This window comes from Amblyomma mixtum, chromosome 8 (assembly GCF_055824585.1).
Source record: "Amblyomma mixtum isolate Tamu chromosome 8, ASM5582458v1, whole genome shotgun sequence".
In the NCBI taxonomy this organism is placed as follows: Eukaryota; Metazoa; Arthropoda; class Arachnida; order Ixodida; family Ixodidae; genus Amblyomma; species Amblyomma mixtum.
In genome coordinates this window covers 34,345,100-34,362,475 of record NC_143019.1, presented here as the reverse complement: position 1 = coordinate 34,362,475, position 17,376 = coordinate 34,345,100, and the positions used below count along the sequence as shown (strand labels likewise).

Sequence of the window (17,376 nt, the reverse complement as noted above, 5' to 3'; positions counted from 1 at the left end):
GACCAGTAACGCTATAATGCTAGTTGAAGCATAATGCAGTATACCTATTTTTTGTTTGTTGTTTGGAATTAATATGACATTTATTTTTGCTCTATGCTTACTAATGCTTTATGGTTACTAATTATACCTATTCTCTTTTAAAAGATACCACTACAGTACTTCACTTTTTGGGTATCTTCTTGCTTTACGTTCCTCAAAAACCCGCACTTTTTTCGCATCATACCGAGCTTCAACTTCATCCTCACGAAGCCTATAACGGTGTAGGAGTTACCAACGTAAGTAGGTAAACAGTATTACGACAAGCCATGGCGACTAATACACATCAGCAATGTTCGCTCCCAAATAGTAATTTCCGCCCTATGGAATACGGTATTTCCAAGCTGCAAATATAAATTTCACCTAAAAAGGCAGATATTACCAGCGACATTCAGCCGCCACTAGGAGACTGTCCTTGAGCAATATTGAGACTAATTTGCAACGTGCATAGAGGTAATAGCAACGCAGGAAATAAACAATGAATTGATGAATGCCGCAAGTGTCCCTACAATGTCCCAGCGTACTACAGAGAACTCCATCGGGAAAAATGCCGAATTGTCGCAGTAAGCAATTGGGCCCAGGACGTCAGTCGAAGAAGCCGCACTTTTTCTCCGGATTCATTCTGGAGCCTGGGGGGCAACCAAAGGCTTGGGCGAACGGAGCGAAATTCATCACCGCCTTGTTGCACTCGCCCGAGAGTGCATTTCCGGTCGCCGACTTGGTGCACGAGGTACTGCAGGCGGCGATAAAGAAGACCTGCTCCTCACTCAGCTCCTACGAGATGCAGGGGACGGAAGAACTCATTAGTTTCGGAGTCTGCCACTAAGTATCGCAAGCGAAAATCACAACTCTAAACTACAGCGTAACGCCATAAATAAAGGTAATTATCTGCATTGCTAGCAAAGTAACTCCTTGCAGTAGGAGCTTTTTCTTAGCAGGTTACTTAGATTGCCATTTAGCCTCACGTTTTTATTATTGGACAAGGCGTCTGGGTAGTTCGCTTAGGACAGACATCAATCCTTAACTGTCCACGTTTTGTTTCAATTGCATTACTTCAGTGCGAAAGCCCTACTTCGTCGTCAATCCTGAAAAAGCTGATATTTGTCTGAAGCATCTCAGGTACCTGCAGAAATAAATTAAGTGTTGCTGCGACTAGCTTCCGAACCTGCGGCGCAAAGAAAAGACCAGCTTCGCTAGCCGCTGCACAAGTGCTCTAAGCTTTCGCCGCTGCCGAACAGGCCTCGTGTTAAACTGCAACAAACACTCACGCAGTACATTACACGTGGTCGTCTTCATCAACTTCCATCTGTGTGCAGAAGTCACGAAAGGAAAGGAAACGCGCGTAACTGGCTCCTCAGTTAAGCGGACACCTCAATCGCGCTCTGAGCTACGAGCCGGTAGTGACAGAGAGATGAGAGCTGCTTGCAATTGCGTTGCAACGTTGCAGTTTCGCCGACAATCCCGTTCTTTTAGGCAGCCGTTTGACGTACCGTCTTTGCCAAAAGTAACCGAGCGGCCGCGTTGCGGTCTCTGGCGTTGACCGCTGCTCCGCGGCTGCGAATGTAAACTGACGTAAGCTGGCACCCTCGCTCTCCAGTACGGCATGCCTCGCTCAGTATGACAGCGCTCCGAAGGAGCGAAATGATAATCATCATCACACTGACTAAGCCCACTCAGGGCAAAGGCCTCTCCCATGTAATTCCAATTAATCCTGTCCTTTGCCCTCTGCGCCCACCGTGTCTCCGCATTATTCCTTATCACATCCGCCTACCTAACTTTCTGCCGCCTCCTGCTACGCTTGCCTTCTCGTGGAGCCCAGTCTGTTACCCTTAAGGACAGCGGTTATCTTGCCTTCGCATTACATGCTCTGCTCAAGCCCATTTCTTCCTCTTCACTGCCACTAGGATGTCATTATACCACGTTTGTTCATCACTACTCTGCCCGTTTCCGGCCTCTTAACGTTACACCGACCTTTTTTTTCCATAGCTTGCTGCGTTGTCCTTTACCCAAGGTGAACCCTTTTCGTTAGCGTCCACATTTTTGTCCCATAGCTGAGTACCGGTAAGATACAAGTGTTGTATAATTGTAATGTATCGTAATGTTACAATGTACGTTGTAATGTAATTTTGTAATGTAGCGCCGTAAGTAATGTTCAACAGTATAGAAAGGAAACAGCAGTCAACAATTGGTAGCAAAGTGCTGGTAGCGATAAGAGAATATGCCTACTTAGGACAGGTAGTGACCGCTAATCCGGATCATCAGAGGGAAATAACGAAGAATAAGAATGGGGTATGGCAGGCTCTCTCTGATCATGAACGGCAACCCACAACAGGGATTGAAATAGCTTGTGGTAATTGCTACCCGCTTGCTTATTATCCATGGATGGAGAGCGAGGGCGAAGCCTTACGTCAGCCACTCTACTCTCGCAGCCAGGGAGCATGCTGGGGAGCAACAGCCAGCGCCAGGAAGCACTGCGCTGCCACTCAGCTGCAAACCACAGTCGCAGCTGCTCGGTTACCTTTGTTAACGACTGTACATAGCATGCTTCTTGACGGAAAGGAAAAGACTCCCATGGCGCGAAGCGCATGAAGGACAGTGTCATTGAGCTGCTCTTCGGCAACATGGTGGTCAACAATGTACTGAGCAAGTTCCGAAACAAATCGCGCCTCATCTTATGCATACAGCGCAGAATGGCCAGCAGCGTCCGCGTATTTACACCGGTACGAACCGGTGAGAGGCGGTCTTGCGTGCGGTCCACGTCTTCGCGGAAGGCCGCGTAGGACACTTCGAGTGCCGGCACCTCGGGCAAGACGCTTTCGTTGTCGGCAAGGCAGCCGCGCAGGCGTTTGTCGAAGGCTGGTCGCGAGGCCTCGCTCACCCACGAGATGACGCGGCCATGCGGGTCCAGCTGCGTGAAAGACGGGGACACGACATCTGAGCGCAAAACAATCATGAAATGCACCTTGCGTTCTTTCAGCTGAACTACATGAACTTTTGAAACAAATATTTATGCACTTTACATGGCCTGCTGCGCCGCCGGCAAGAGCTCCATCACTGCCTCTTCGACGCGCTAAGAACAGGCTTGCTCCTGAACATAGAACGCTCCCCATCGTGAAGAATGCTTTTTCGGACGGCGATTTCGACAACGCTGCTTGCGTTTCCCATATGTCAGTAGTTGTCAAAAGCAAAACAGGTTATTATATCTTTGGAGTACGCCATTTTATAGAAATTTCAAAGCATGTAGCCCCTGAAGTATTTTCTTGAGACATTATCGACAAAACGTTAACGACTCGCCACCATTTGGTTTGCTCTATTACGCATTTAGAGTAGGTAGTGGACAAAGGCAAGAATCTTATCTTTCGATGCCTGCAGTCCCAAAAGCTTCTTAAGAAAACCTGCAAGCGAAAAATAAAGACTTTTCGCAACCATTCTATAGATGTCAACCGGAAAATATTTTCTGTCAGCTTTCGCTTGCTGGCGCCGCGGTGGCTCAGTGGTTATGGCGCTCGGCTGCTGACCCGAAAGACACCGGTTCGATCGCGTGGAGGGAGTTTTGTAGGGAGGCGAAATTCTAGAGGCTCGTGTATTGTGCGATGTCAGAGCATGTTAACCAACGCAAGGTGGTCGAAATTTCCGGAGCAATTCCTACGGCGTCCCCTTATAGCTTTAGTCGCTTTGGGGCGTTAATCCCCAATAAATCAGACGAGGACGCTGACTACGCGCCTTAGCCCGAAGAATGTTTTGGGCACAACTCTGGCTGGCACAAATTATAATCGCCTTTTCGACCTGCTTCCTTATGAATCGGTTAAACTTACAGAGCTGAGCCCTTTTAACCGAGGTATATTACCTGACGACGCTTCAGCTTGTTTCAGTAACGTGGTATCTATCTAGTCTACTAGACAATTATTTGAGGAAACAGGGATATCACCCTTACTTTGACACCTTCATTGTCCACGGCCTTCGTGAGCTCCCTGGCGAAGAAGTAACCAAGGCCGCCGTACAGCATGGCCTTGGTGCCATGTGAATAGTACACCGGGGGCCTCATGGCACCAACGGCGAGCTTGACCGCGTTCAGCATGTAAACGTACTCCGCGTACGGAAGCGACATGCTGCTTGTCAGCCGCTGCTCCTCGAAGTACGCCTCGGAGCCTACCGCCCGTCGCCCCCTCTGCCGGCTGTCGATCCAGAGGCGGATAAAGGACGGCCCGCTTTCGGGGAAGTCCTTGTACGCCTCCTCGACGCCATCATTAGTGAGGTACTTCTCTGACGGCCAGATGAAGGACCGTGCGCTCAGCAACTTCTCAGCGGCGACCTTCTTCGTCTCTTCGTCCAGCCACTGCGCAGCCTGAGTCTTGTTTGCGGCTGCCTGCATCCGACAACGCTTGTTTACAGCTCACACCAGTCCGACAGCGAGACAGTGGGGACCTCTAACTGCCGTACTGGAAGCGCTGCTTGCCACGGTAGTGATCACGAGTGATAGATACCGTCACCAAGACCAGTGAGAAGTGTGAGACGCCCGCAGCCGTTGGCCGCAGCGATACTAAGGCAGGTTAGTTTGAGGTCCGGCAAACTCGCCATCAAAGTCAATGAGAAGTGAGAGACGGCTGCAGTCGTTAGCAGCTGTGATACGGTCAAGGCAGGTTGAGACCAAAGAGAAAGACCTGGCTCGCATCCCGATTATATCGCGGCGCCGCAGTAGTACTTCTAAGGGCCGTTTCACATGCATGCGATTCTCGCCTGCGACGCTGCGAATTCTGTCGGTCTGCGACTGGGGAGCGCCGTCGGTCTAGCCGCAGACGGCCTGCGACCAAGTTCCGTCCGGTTGGAATCCAGTCGCAGCGTCGGTGTGTTCGCTCTGCGACTGACCAATGGGCAGCGCCGAGACGGCACGTGACGTGACGTCACGCGGGAGCAGCTGCCGCGGCCACGACCGGTCTCCAGGCGCGCGAGCGAGAGCGCACGTCGAGACCGGCCGCGGCAACAACTCGCACGTGACGTGACGTCACACACCGTCTCGGCGTGAGGTCACGTGGGAGCTGTTCCCGCGGCGTAAGCAAAACTGTTTATTGTAATCAAAACATACGAAATATTGCCTTGCATCTAAAAACACGCTGGTCATAACATCGCCAACACATTCCGTGCAGCGTTTCTGTCGCGTTTAATCGTGGGTTGCCTATGCGAACATCGAGCAACCTTGCGTGTCCCTCCGACCGAATTCGCTGGGTACGCGTTGCATGTGAAAGCACTGTGCGAAAATCGCACTGCGGCGTCACCGACTAGGCCGACTATTTTCGTTCTAGTCGCAGCATGTGAAACTGCCCTAAGCATGCTTTGGCGAATATCGCTTGAACGCTGCGCGTGTTGTACGATGCATCGATTTGACATAAATTGCATAATAAATAAGCATCCTGCATTCTGTTTAAGAATTGATAGACTACAAAAAAGTCGCCGAAGTGAATAGATTGACAGACAATGAACGCCAGCCTGCAGTGTCGTCGCGAACTACCTCATGAAGGATTACCATTCGCATAACCATGTAGTTCGCATCGTTCTGAGTTAAAAGCGTTGTCCCGCAGACTACTGAATTCTAATGAGACTGAAATTCCTCTAAAATGTATGAGATGTTTCGGGCGTTTTGATTAGTGCTGTTTCATTATACAAAAAATTTGACCTCGTTTCCTGATGTATGACTCCTAAAAAGGTGCCGAAGTCTCCAAGTGACTCACTTTTTACCCAGGCTAACCGAAGTCTTTGATACCAACAAAAAAACTTGAAACTGGAGGACACAAGAGGTGTGTTTCAGAAGCATCACTTATTGTTCAACATATTTTCGTACTAGTCCCTGTCACAACTCTTCCATCATAACTTTCTCCCGGCGCTCAAACACAATCTAAGCAATATGAGCTGCAAAGCGCGCCCACGACAAGACTTCAATCCTAATGCAGTCAGTATACAATTGCGGCTTTAGTGACATCCGCATTCAATAAATAATGTGTTGTTCTACGGAAAACTCAAGACTTTGTGTTTTCACCTAAGTGATGTTTCATTCGCAAAAATGTTCATTTCTTCAGAGAATTTCAGGAGCATAGTTTGGTGAAAGGGGAATTTCTATGGGCTTTCAAGAAATGTTCAACATCAAAATTTTCTGCTCTGTTTCTAAATATTTTCGCTTTCCCGACTTTCTGTTCAGCAACGGTCACAAACTGTTACATCTTGATCTAATTTAGGACAATTTCGATTACAGTATGGCACATGACTATGCACCAATTTGGACGAAATCGATCACGTGAAATGCTGCAAGCTAAAACCACCTATCAGTTCTAGCAAGATGTCTCTGCTAGGAAAGAAAGGTTGAACAGCACCAACAGACATTACAAACGCTCACTGGTTTTGTCCCTGGGGAGCTTACGCTATTAAATCGTCATGGCAGCCAACTAACCCTTGCCTAGGTCCCAGCGCAATACTAGGGACGTTGCCTTACATTACTGAGAAGCACTGTGGTGCCCTATTGTGAATTACTTTTGCATAACAAAGAGAGAACATTCTAGTAACAGAAGGCGGCGGGACACAACACGGAGTAAAAGTCGACAGAAGAAAATTTTACATGACCAGCACGCATTTATGCATATTCCAAACATTTTACTAAATCAGAAATGTGCTCTTGCGATTTTTAAGTTGCAAGTCCGATCACTGACTTCATTTCATTGATACGTTTTTCATGCCATTCGATTATTTCCTAAGAGCTGCATATTTTATGTATTTGCCGAATTAGCTATTTACTTAAGGCCCAAACGTACCTTTCACCCATTTTTTCTGTGTCAGTTGCCGAGTAAGTCGGCGAGCAAATAATGACATTTTTACCTGCTGCACTGCCTTCAAATAGCTGTCGATGCGCCTCCGCTCCTCGGCAGTAAACTGGGACACGGCAGACAGAGCGACTGCCAGGAGCCTGTAGCTGGCCTCGGTATGGATGGCGCAGTAGCGGGGCGTAATTTCCTTCGCCCTCTCGGAGCTTCCGTGCACGGCACGGAGAACGTCCTTGGGTCCGGCTACGGCTGCGTAAGTTTGCATGACGAACCACGTGAAATGCTGGAGCACGGCATAGTCGCCGAAGGCTTGGATCGTGGTAAGGACGGCGTCAAGCAGCGCAGTGTCGCTCAGGACTAGAAAGTCGTTACGGTTGAAGGGAGGGTCTAACTGTAAAGCCCGGGCAATGATGCCCTCCAAGTACTTAGGCGTTGCATGACTTGTGTAGTTGAGCAGGTCCACCAGTGGGAAGAATGCCGGTGAGTGGGCGGAGCTTGTTAACTCCGTGAGACGCCTTAGAATGTCGCCTTGAGAGCTGTAGACACTCATCGCTTCCTTGTGTGTCGGCAAGCTCCTGTTACTCCAGATAAGCTTAAACATTTCCTGGTAGACTGTGGCGAACTTGTCTCTCGGTATAGTGTTAAACACTTTGTTCCGAAGAGGGACTAGTGGGCTGCGCGTGATGAATAGTCGGCGCTGTGGCTCTTGGGCGGTGTTTGGAAGAAGCCTGACCGTGAACCAGAGATCCACGTTCCAGTTGAAGGACAGGTCGAAAAGGATCTCAAGGGGAGGCTTGCTTCCGAGGTCCTCCCACCAGACAAGGCCTTGGGCGTGCATGAATTCCTTGAGGACGTCCACGTGCAGCTCAGATTCCGTCACGCAGCTGTTAAACATGGCGGCGACCTTTCGCCCCGCCGGCAGTACGGAGGTGCCCTTTTCCATAACGTCCTGGAAAGTATGACGCCAGGAAATGGCCATGTCGGACAGGACCGAATCGGACAGCGGAGCGAACATTTTTTGTGGCCGCCACTGGCCGCAGACGTAGGCGGTGAAGTTGTCGCACGGGTCGATGTCCTTGCTCAGCTGGTCGTGCAGGAGCTTTCTGCGACGAATACAGAACAGATGCGTTAATCGAACACTATGGGAATCATTCTTGTAAAAGTAGCAGTGTATAGTTGTTCAAACAATGGTGTTCCTGCAAAGTTTTCAAGCAAGTTCGGAAGCGCTCACCAGACGCTCTAAAAGCACTATTTTTATTGGGCTAGTCTCCCAGTTTCGAACAAGTTTCACGTTGTTGTCGTGCTGTCCGTGTGCTCCCAAACGTTGGAATGCTTTAGTGCGCGAATATTCAGGGCGAAGGAAAGTACTAACGTCTGGCCTGTCGCCGCCCTACGGCGAAGGCCGATTTGTGCTATAGATTTTCCACAGGGTGCTGTGGCTTGTACCGTGATGTAGAATATGCTTCCCCTAAATTAACTAACCACAGAAGTCACGCATATGCTACTCCTGATTTTTGTTTTTACAGTTTCCTGTTAAGTACACATCAGTAACCCTCCCAGAACAAGTAGATCCAACTGCGCGATCGGGTGTCTGCCAGCGGTGACCACGGGTCGTACCTTCATAGTACTATTTAAATACATATTTGGGGACACAGTGGCTTGTGTCGTTGGGAAAAGAAAACTTTCATAGTTATTCTAGGCGCCACGCGATGGCTCTTCAGTAAACAACCCATTTTCGCACTTGTTTTCATCCTCATACACTGGTAAGAGCAGGCACCTTAGGGCCGAAGCATTAATTCTCCTCTAGCTTTCTTTCGTTCCTTCAGACAATCGTAGTCCTGTTAGTTTGCCAACGCCCCTGTCTGAGCCCTGAGTAGCACCCGCGTTCTCATGAAAAAAAAAATGAAGCTCGATTACATAGCTCAGCTTAACGTTAATTAGGTGCGCTGGCATTTCGATTTCTACTCGGGTTCGGAGTTCGGATCCGTTCTTCACGAATGGAAGCTGTTCAGATAGCGATAACGAGTTTCATATATGCAGACTTGGTGGTCAAATGTTTTTAGGGGAATCCCCCAAGGTGGAGTAGATTTGTAATAAGGGAGTAATTACTCATTTGCATCCACCCGAGCGCAGCCATACGGCTACAAAGGAAAGCTATACAGCTTTCTCAGACCGTGTGTTGTCCGTCTTTCTGTGTCCTCGTCTCTTTGCGCTACGTTTTTCACCTTGCAGTTATGAACCAACAAGCCCAAGCATATACCCTTCTGAACCTTTCTCAGAAACTTCGTAGTTAAAGAAAAATGACCAACAAGAAAAAGTGACCAACACAGTTCCCACTTCGAGTTATTGATCAATTCGCTCTCGTCCTACCATAAGCTTGCCGTCCTGATTAGCTCAATTGGTAGAGCGACTGCTCCGGTGTAGCGGTGGTCCTGGGTTCGAACCCCGGACCAGGACGAATTTTTCTTTAACTACGAAGTTTCTGAGAAAGCTGTATAGCTTTCCTTTGTAGCCGTATGGCTGCGCTCGGGTGGATGCAAATGAGTAATTACTCCCTTATGCAGACTTGGTCATTCCCTACTTTGTATTCATAGATCCCTGAGAGTCCTGATGTACCACTGCTGACGCGGTGGTGCAGTGGTTAAGCGACGCGCCACTGCCATGCGATGGCAGGTGCTCCCAGCGCTGGTCCTTGTGCGGCCGGGTTGCTCTTCCCAAGCGAACTAATCAATATAACTGCTACATGCCACGGTGGGCACTTTACTGACTGTCCGGTGAGCAGGTTCTGATGGCGACGCAAGATCACGCGACACAGTTGGCCCACGTTGCTCTTTGGGACGACTTGCCAGAGCCATGCTCGTGATTGTTCGCTAACAACGCCAACGTCGACAAGGCCGAAACCGAATCTTCAGAAGTAGGTTTTTAATGATATCGCGCTATAACATGGCCATAAGACGCCGTCTCTGTCGCTTTCCGTCGCTTCAAGCGTTGCAACCAGTGCTACTTCGGCGAGTGCCCTCAAGTGGTCGAATGCTTCGCCGTTGTTTCACCTGAATTCATAGCATGAGTCCGTCTGGCAGTAGGCCACGATCCGATGCGGTCCTTTGGGTTTCAGGAACAAGAGGAGCGCGAGCAGCAACGCGCCCACCAATACGGCCCCTGCCACGACGCCCCGCCACTGCGAGTACCGCTGTCCACCGGCGCCTCGGAAACTCGTCCCAGGAGACTGCTGCAAGGGAAGCAGCGAAGATGCATAAAAAACTACAAAAGGTGCAATAGGCGCCATCTTTGCAGTGCAAACTCAATCAGCCGTCGCCAATCAGTCAACAAACGATCTCGCTTCCCGAAGGGATCACTGAGGAACGTTACATACGTTAAAGGGCTTTCGAGGAGAAGCTGAATTTGGGATCTTCCGGTAGTTCATCTTCTTCTAACAACAAAGATGTTGCTTGATTTCGCTACAAATTGAATGGTTATGAGCTAGAAGATGCAAAAATGAAATATATTGTGTCGCCGCCGCCTGCTCTTTTAGGAAGTAGACCACGTTGCGTCTAGCATTATTATCGCTCCAGCCTTTCGAGGGGAGGATACACAGCTGTTCACATTTAAAAGATAATCACGATATCATTATAGGTCTGGAGGGCACGGATTTGAACCGAGCAGCGAAAACAAAAAAACTTCATAATCAAACGCAAATTTCTCGGACGTAAGCACAGCTTCTTTTTTCGAACAAAAACGAACCTAACCAGAAAGGGCAATGCATCTATTTCTAGTGAGAACAAAAACTGAATATAGTTCTCCAACCTCAGTATCTACCTCGGGGCTTGAAGAGGATAATGGTGTTGTTCTCAACTGCGTTTCACCCAATTCCGGAGACGTGAGAAGCTACAGACGTCAAAAGGCATCTCCGAGTTCGTACATACAACTCAAGGTCAAAAAAAAGAAGGACGCATCCGAAGTCAACTGTCGAGCTGCATGCGCGGTATTTCATCTTGCATATGGCAGTGTGCGACCAGGAACGCAGGTCAAGAGTAGAAATGAACGGCGCGAGTGTTTTCGCGTCCATTCTTTGATGTCGGCCGTCGTTCGTGGTCGCCCTAAGCCGAAGACGAACTATCACCAATTTTTCCGTCTTTCCATCTTCATAAAATAATTTTATTCGTCAGCCTCTATCATCCCCCGCCCTCTCCTTATCGCCAGCATCAACTTAGGTTTCTACCTGTCGCACCAGCATTCTGCTGACTGTGTAATTAAAATTCCAATCAGGGCATTACAAAGGAAAAAATACAGACACATTTTCTTGGAAAAAGAAACATTTGAAGACCTATGCTGAGAAGGGGGCTCAGTTTGTCCCGAAGCTTGAAAACCTTAGACATTCTATAAATCATAAACTGGCAGATAGAAACACAGTATAAGCAAAAATGTAAGTGGCTCTTGCCAAAGCGATCTTAGCGCTTCACTTCCTGGAAACTCTACCGCACACCGACGGGATGTACAGTCAGGCCGGAATGAAACGCGAACACGCATATGTCATACATTTCTGCTTTGCAGCGAGATATTCCTTTACAACCTTTTTCCGATTATGCATTTCAGTCGGCCCTTTATCCAGACACATGAATCAGGCTAGTTGTACACTTCAGCTGAAAGTAGGCAGGTAAAATATTTTGTTTTCTTGACATGCTCTGTTCGCGTTTCATTCCGGCCTGACTGTACACCAGGATTGCATACGGGCAGACTGATCGCAGCGCAGACTATAAGAGCGGCCGATGTCAAGACGAAAGTTGGCATTCTCGCTGTCTGGCGGCGCTCGAAGGCACGTTTTTATAGCTAAGACGTTCTGCGTTGGCTTGTCACATTACTGAGATTAGCTTTTTGTTATCTTTTCGTTCACTCGCACTAATGACAATTAAAAATACATTTACATTTAGCAATTAAACCCGTTTTACGTATAACTGTTGTAGGTTTTACCTTTTCGATCCAAGCTAGCGTGGACCCCTACGTGTCTCCACGGTTTCGTTTTCGTTCAAACCATGCAGTGTCGTATTAGATCGGGCAAGTGGACGCAGCGGTGACGTCACTGAGGTTTGGGCAATGGACAAAAATATGCAGCGCTGCCTATCCTGTAGCTGTGGCTTCTTCCAGCCTTTTCGCTCGTCTTAGATTTCCACGCGTACCACCTGCGCGAGGCGTATACGCTATAGCATTGCGTCAGCTTTAACTACGTTAGTGGGACACGCACGACCATCGACATGTCAATCTCCCAGTTGGTCCATCAGACACGCTCTCAGTCCCCGCGTTATGTTTAATACGGCCGTTTACGAGGCACGCAATGCGATGTACGCGGTTGCCGTGACTGAGAAGACCTGTCGTTAAAGACATCCTGTGCTTTCATTCGTGGTAGGAGTCACACATTGCAGTTCTTCCAACATATTGTGCCGCGATTACTTCATAGCCTGCAATATGTGTATTCACTGAAAACTTCGCTGCCTATGCTAGAGGCTCAACCTACATTTGGCATCTCTACTTCTTCAAAAAGTCGTCTCTCAGTCCACGCGACTTGCTGCTGCTCTACTCTACCGCATGAAGAGAGAGGAGGAAAACGAGCGTGGTCCGCTGGCTGGCTTGAACTGGCTTGAACTATCCACCTCTATTCATGCAAGTAGATGAGCTATCAAAATGCAGGGCTTGCTTACCAATTCAACGAGAAGATCAGGTAAGCTCGCTGGTATCTGTGCTTCCAAGGGTTGCCTCCGAGCGATGTGGTCGCCGGAGGCAACCGGAGTTTGGTTCGTTTGCAAGAAAGGGTTAATAGCGCTATACCACTAAAAATAAACGCGAAAAATGTAGAGCAAGTAAGAACTTAGGGCTGATTGCAGCTGATAATAGAATAGAGCACCGATTTGGCGTGCACGCAGAGAACAAGGTCACTGCGTATGAGACCCCAAGACATGAGCCTATGACCTGAATCGTACATCGAAACAAAGCAATAAGAAATCCAGTGAAACAGGCTGTATTCGTTGGGTTTTCAGCGTACCCGCCTGCGGTGTCCTTTGCCCTCCTTTTGGGGGGAACGGGGGGGGGGGGGGGGGGGGGGGGGGGGGGGCTCGTGTTGTTTCGCAACGATTTTCTGCACCCACCGTTGTACTGGTGGTGGGCGAGCGACGGTCTTCGAGCAGAGCGTTCATGGCGGTCACTGAGGGGGCCTTCCGCCGTGCCGGTGGAGGCCTCGCTTTGTCGGCGGCCGCTGAGGTCGAGATGGTTGCGCCTGGTGTACACCCTGTTCCGACTGCGTCGTGGATCCTCTCCTGCCGCGGCACCCCGACATCCGCCTGCGACATCCCGAGACGCATCACGGGGAATCACGTCGAAGAACTCTACCAGTGAACTTGAAGTACACAGCTATAATTGGGTCCCTCCTCAGCCCTTCTTCGCGGATTTGTGGCAACAAAAGTTGCTCACAGAGAGAGCTGACAAGGTCGCCGAGATCCAAGAGATCAAGGCCACCAAGCGACAGTAGCCCGCCTGCGCCAGAAGAGAGCCTTCCTCTTCAAAGACTCCATACATAAAGTTTATTCTCTCTCGCGCGCGCGCGGATTTGCATTGACTTGCCACTCTGCACGCCAAGAGCAGTTTGCGACTGCGTACCCAAAACATTCCAGTTATGCGCCACCTGTCACAAAATTCGTACCACATTGCCGTAAACACCGCGTCCAACTTTCCAGCAAGCTGAGTTTATCCGGGCCTACGATGCGCTCCAGCGTTTCTGCCAGTTACGGCGAGACCCAGCGCCTGGTTGACCGTAACGAAAATTTGTGGTCTAGGTCGTCGCGAGACCATGGTACGGTATAAACACAGGCGTTCCGTTCTCCGACGATAGACCAGTGTGGGCAAACTTAATCGAGATATCAGTCTTGAAATGCTTGTCCAATACGATTAGTCAGATGAGGTGAATCCAGCGGGAAAACTATGAATTGCTTCAATGGTATGAATCAGGTTAGTATGGTCAGGATCCCAAACAGCGATAGCATACTCAGGTTCTATTCGGACGAAGGTTATCAAGGTCAGTGTTAGTGTTATGCTAGTGTTCATTTCTCACTTCAACTCGCATTCCGAAACAAACAAACCTCTCGAACAATTTCGTTTTTATCGCGCAATTAAGATTATTGACGAGGCAACAAAGGGTGAAATATCAAGGTGCCGCATATCAACAGCTTCGGTCCTCATTTGATAGTGTCGAAACGAATTTCGCTAATCACGCTCCAGGAAGCTTCGCAGCACGCCGCGAGCATGTCAGGCGTGTGCCGTGTGGGAAATCATCTCGCACAGCCGCCACGACCTTCTAAACAACGGTGAGCTTCTCTCAATAGCCTGTCCGCACGCAAGTAGTCATGAGCGCGTGCTGCTGCTGAGTTATGCGATGATTAGCAAAGAACTCTGTAGCTTGTCGCGTTGAGCTAGAAAATCAGGCACGCAAGTCAGCCATGCACTTAGGTTGTTTGCCTGTCCTATCTCAGGGTCATTCTCCGTAATCTGATCGCTGACCACACTTTATGCCATTCTCCACAAACAAAGGCACCTGAACTGTCGTAATGTAATGAGATTAGAATAAGAAGCAGACGCCTTTACCCCATGTTTTCTCTTCAAGAAAGGCGCTTCTTCGTTGTGGTGACAAGCATCATACGCGCGAGAAAATAGAAAGAACCGTGTCTTGCTTCAGCTGTGCTGTTTTGACTGAAAAGCCTAGAGATCGCATTACGGACAATATCTCTTCCGAGCAGGGCACGCTTTCTTTTGATCGGCTTGGAAGTGTCGCTCTTCACAGTAGTGACCCTTTGTGCTGCGAGCTTTTCATCTTGCGGGAAACAGTGGAAGACAACGTCGTCGAACGCAAAGAAGAGCCTCATGTTGAATCTGCTTTTCCAAAACTCTACTCACACGGTTCTAATGCCCAGAAAGCACGGGACAAAAGGGAAGAACACTAGCTGAAAGTTAGCTGGGGTTGACTGGAGTATCTGCGACTGCTCAGTGTGACGTCCAATTGGCCGACATGGTCAAGGCTTCCCTTTTCGCTCTTCTCTATTCCTTCACTCGCCCCGGACGCGAGAAGTTTCATCGCCAGATTTTCTATGGATGATTTCGCGGTGTCTTAGCCATAATCAAAAATTAACTTCCCAGACGTGATTAACAATGACTCTACTTCAGAACCCTAGTAGGTTAGTAGACGTGAAAACCGCCTCAGTGTCCCTTTGGTAGTACTGGTAGCTAAAGCGAGGTTGCTCCGCAAATAGCCAGGGACACTGTTAGCCCAGTTACGTGCGTGACATTGTAAGTCCCAGATATATCGCGTGAAATATGGGCGGCTAGGTACTTGCAGGAATCTACGGATGAAATTGCACGGTTATTGATAGTGCACGGAGATTCTGTTTTTATGTGCAGAATTTTAAAAAATTATGTTTGCAAACTACTGGCCCAAATAAGAGCGAACATTGCTCACAACGTAGCATCTTATGGTCTACGTTGTTTGAAACGTTGACTACGAAGCTTTCAGGAACCAACGAATTGTCCGCATTTCACCGCCTCTGCGTAAACCGACATCCATTTCAGTCAACAGGTGGTCTGCACATGCACCTATAGGTAAGCGTATACTAGTTACTTCGTACACTTAACGCAACAGCGCACACAAGGGAAGGGAAGTTAGGGGTCGTTATGATGTGCTAATGACAGAAGCCAACAGTCCCTGAAACCAAGAAAAAAATACTGAATCTTTTTTTCCTTTGGGGCTCTGATCGCTTAGATATTAATATTGTAATCTGTTTATGCCTCAGGGATAATAAATTAGAAACTAGCAGAAAAAACAAACACATGGCGCAGTGGGGATTCTAACCCGCGACCTCTGTGTGTAGTGAGAATATACAGATACTGTTCGGAGTGTTTCGCGCGCAGTGGCCTAAGTCAATACCTGAGGTGAACATCCAGGAGAGCTTTCTGCAGGAAACGGGGACGGCGATAAAGAGCCCCCAGCTTCCTGGCGGGAAGGCCCGACAGTTTGTAAGGCATCCGCCGATGCTGCAGCAGGCACCGACGTCGACACAGGACTATTCGTCACCGACGTCACCTTGTCCTGCGCCGGCGAGTCGTCTCGTCCCTTCCGACGGCGTTTGCCGGTGCTCTTCCGCGGTGTTTTTCGTTTAGCCGCTCTCGGAGTCTGTGGAGCCAGGCCGGTGTCGGTCGGGACTTTTTTTTTGAGATCCTCACCGTCGATGACCACGGCCGGGCTCTGTGCGCCGTCCTCTGGCGTCTTAATCTCTGGGGTCAGCATCGATCGTCAGTTTGCAAACTGGACGTGCCTGTTTTGTAGCCTGACTTGGACTCGCAGTGATTCCGGCATGGACGATAGCTACCTCTTCTTCTTCTTCGCGCACGCTTCGAAGTCCACGTGGTCACGTGGAGGCTGCTTGCGGCTTGCGCTTTTATTGTTAGACTGCCGTGTCTTATATTCCGCTGAAACTAGAGCCTAGAAGGTTTAACCATGTAAACAAGTTTGGAAAGAAACTTTGAAGTGTCACAGAGGCACGATGTTCACATAGCCCGCCATACCCTAATAAGCGTTAATACAGAAATACTTTCCAAGCCTTGGTGTATCCATGAACGGAGAGTGCAGCTGTAGGCTGAACAGTTTTCTCGCCATTACCGCTACCAATACTGGCTGCCACGAGTGAGTCTTAATGCCTTCAGAAGCATGGTGAAACTTCTTGTGACAGATATTTCTTCAACTAAGTACACCACCGAATATACATTACAATCAAAATAACAAATTTTCACATGGGCATGTGTAAAACAGTTGATTTATTTGGCGGATAGTAGCAACAAACTGATTTTGATAAAAGAAACAAACTTGAAGAAAACAGCACAGCAACAGGCCCAATAGAGAAGACGGCCCAGCGCCTGTCCCGTCATCTCTCTTGTACTTGTTGCTACGCTGTTTTCTTTAAGTATGTACCAACTTGCTCAACTCGCCGTTTTGCTGAAACAAAACCTGAGTGGCTGCTCGAAGCGCTTCTTTTGCCACAGAGTTGCTTTAAACGTTGCTACGTAGGGTAGAAATAAGAAAACAACGCTGCAAGATATATAGACGCCTTGTCGCTGTGCTAAGATCAGACAGGCAATCATGGCTACGTGGCGCACAAACGAGCCATTCTGTCTTGCTGTAGCAGAGATGAACGTTTGGCCACATACGTCCTAGTGGAATAAAGCGGCGCCAAAGCATAAATACATGATGATGGTGGCTACAGAACATAAGCAGGGCTAATGACAGTTGTCTTCCTCATTTGACGAACACAAAATTCAATGCATGCTGTAAGATATGTACTGCTCGAGTAAGCAACAACTGTTGTCAACACATGGAAACTTTTATTTCTTTTTTCTTTAGCGCATGTCATTCTAATGGCATTTTTTACTCGAAGGAAACAAGCAAAAGGAAGAGCAGTAAAATGCGGATGTAATAGGATCTGTGCGGGGGTCTGTCGTAATGAAT

At 48.7% G+C, this 17,376-nt stretch overlaps 1 protein-coding gene across 1 annotated transcript; it reads right to left on the bottom strand.

Moving 5' to 3' along the window:
• Window positions 1–374: 374 nt before the first annotated feature.
• Window positions 375–16,161, bottom strand: LOC149332004 (endothelin-converting enzyme 1-like). The gene is made up of 7 exons (XM_089555643.1): window positions 15,802–16,161; window positions 12,980–13,171; window positions 9,893–10,071; window positions 6,898–7,945; window positions 3,971–4,402; window positions 2,765–2,944; window positions 375–810 (listed from the first exon to the last, which is right to left on the bottom strand). Exons 1-7 carry the CDS (start codon window positions 16,159–16,161, stop codon window positions 622–624), a joined length of 2,580 nt encoding a protein of 859 aa, XP_089411769.1. The 3' UTR covers window positions 375–621.
• Window positions 16,162–17,376: the final 1,215 nt, after the last annotated feature.

Bases quoted from the DNA above. Each gene is read 5' to 3' on its own strand.
- LOC149332004 (XM_089555643.1), bottom strand. From the start codon at position 16,161: ATGCTGACCCCAGAGATTAAGACGCCAGAGGACGGCGCACAGAGCCCG. The intron at 7,946-9,892 runs GTGAAACAACGG...TATTCGTCGCAG, and splicing joins GACTCATGCTATGAATTCAG to AAAGCTCCTGCACGACCAGC. The intron at 4,403-6,897 runs GTAAAAATGTCA...TGTCGGATGCAG, and splicing joins ATTTGAAGGCAGTGCAGCAG to GCAGCCGCAAACAAGACTCA.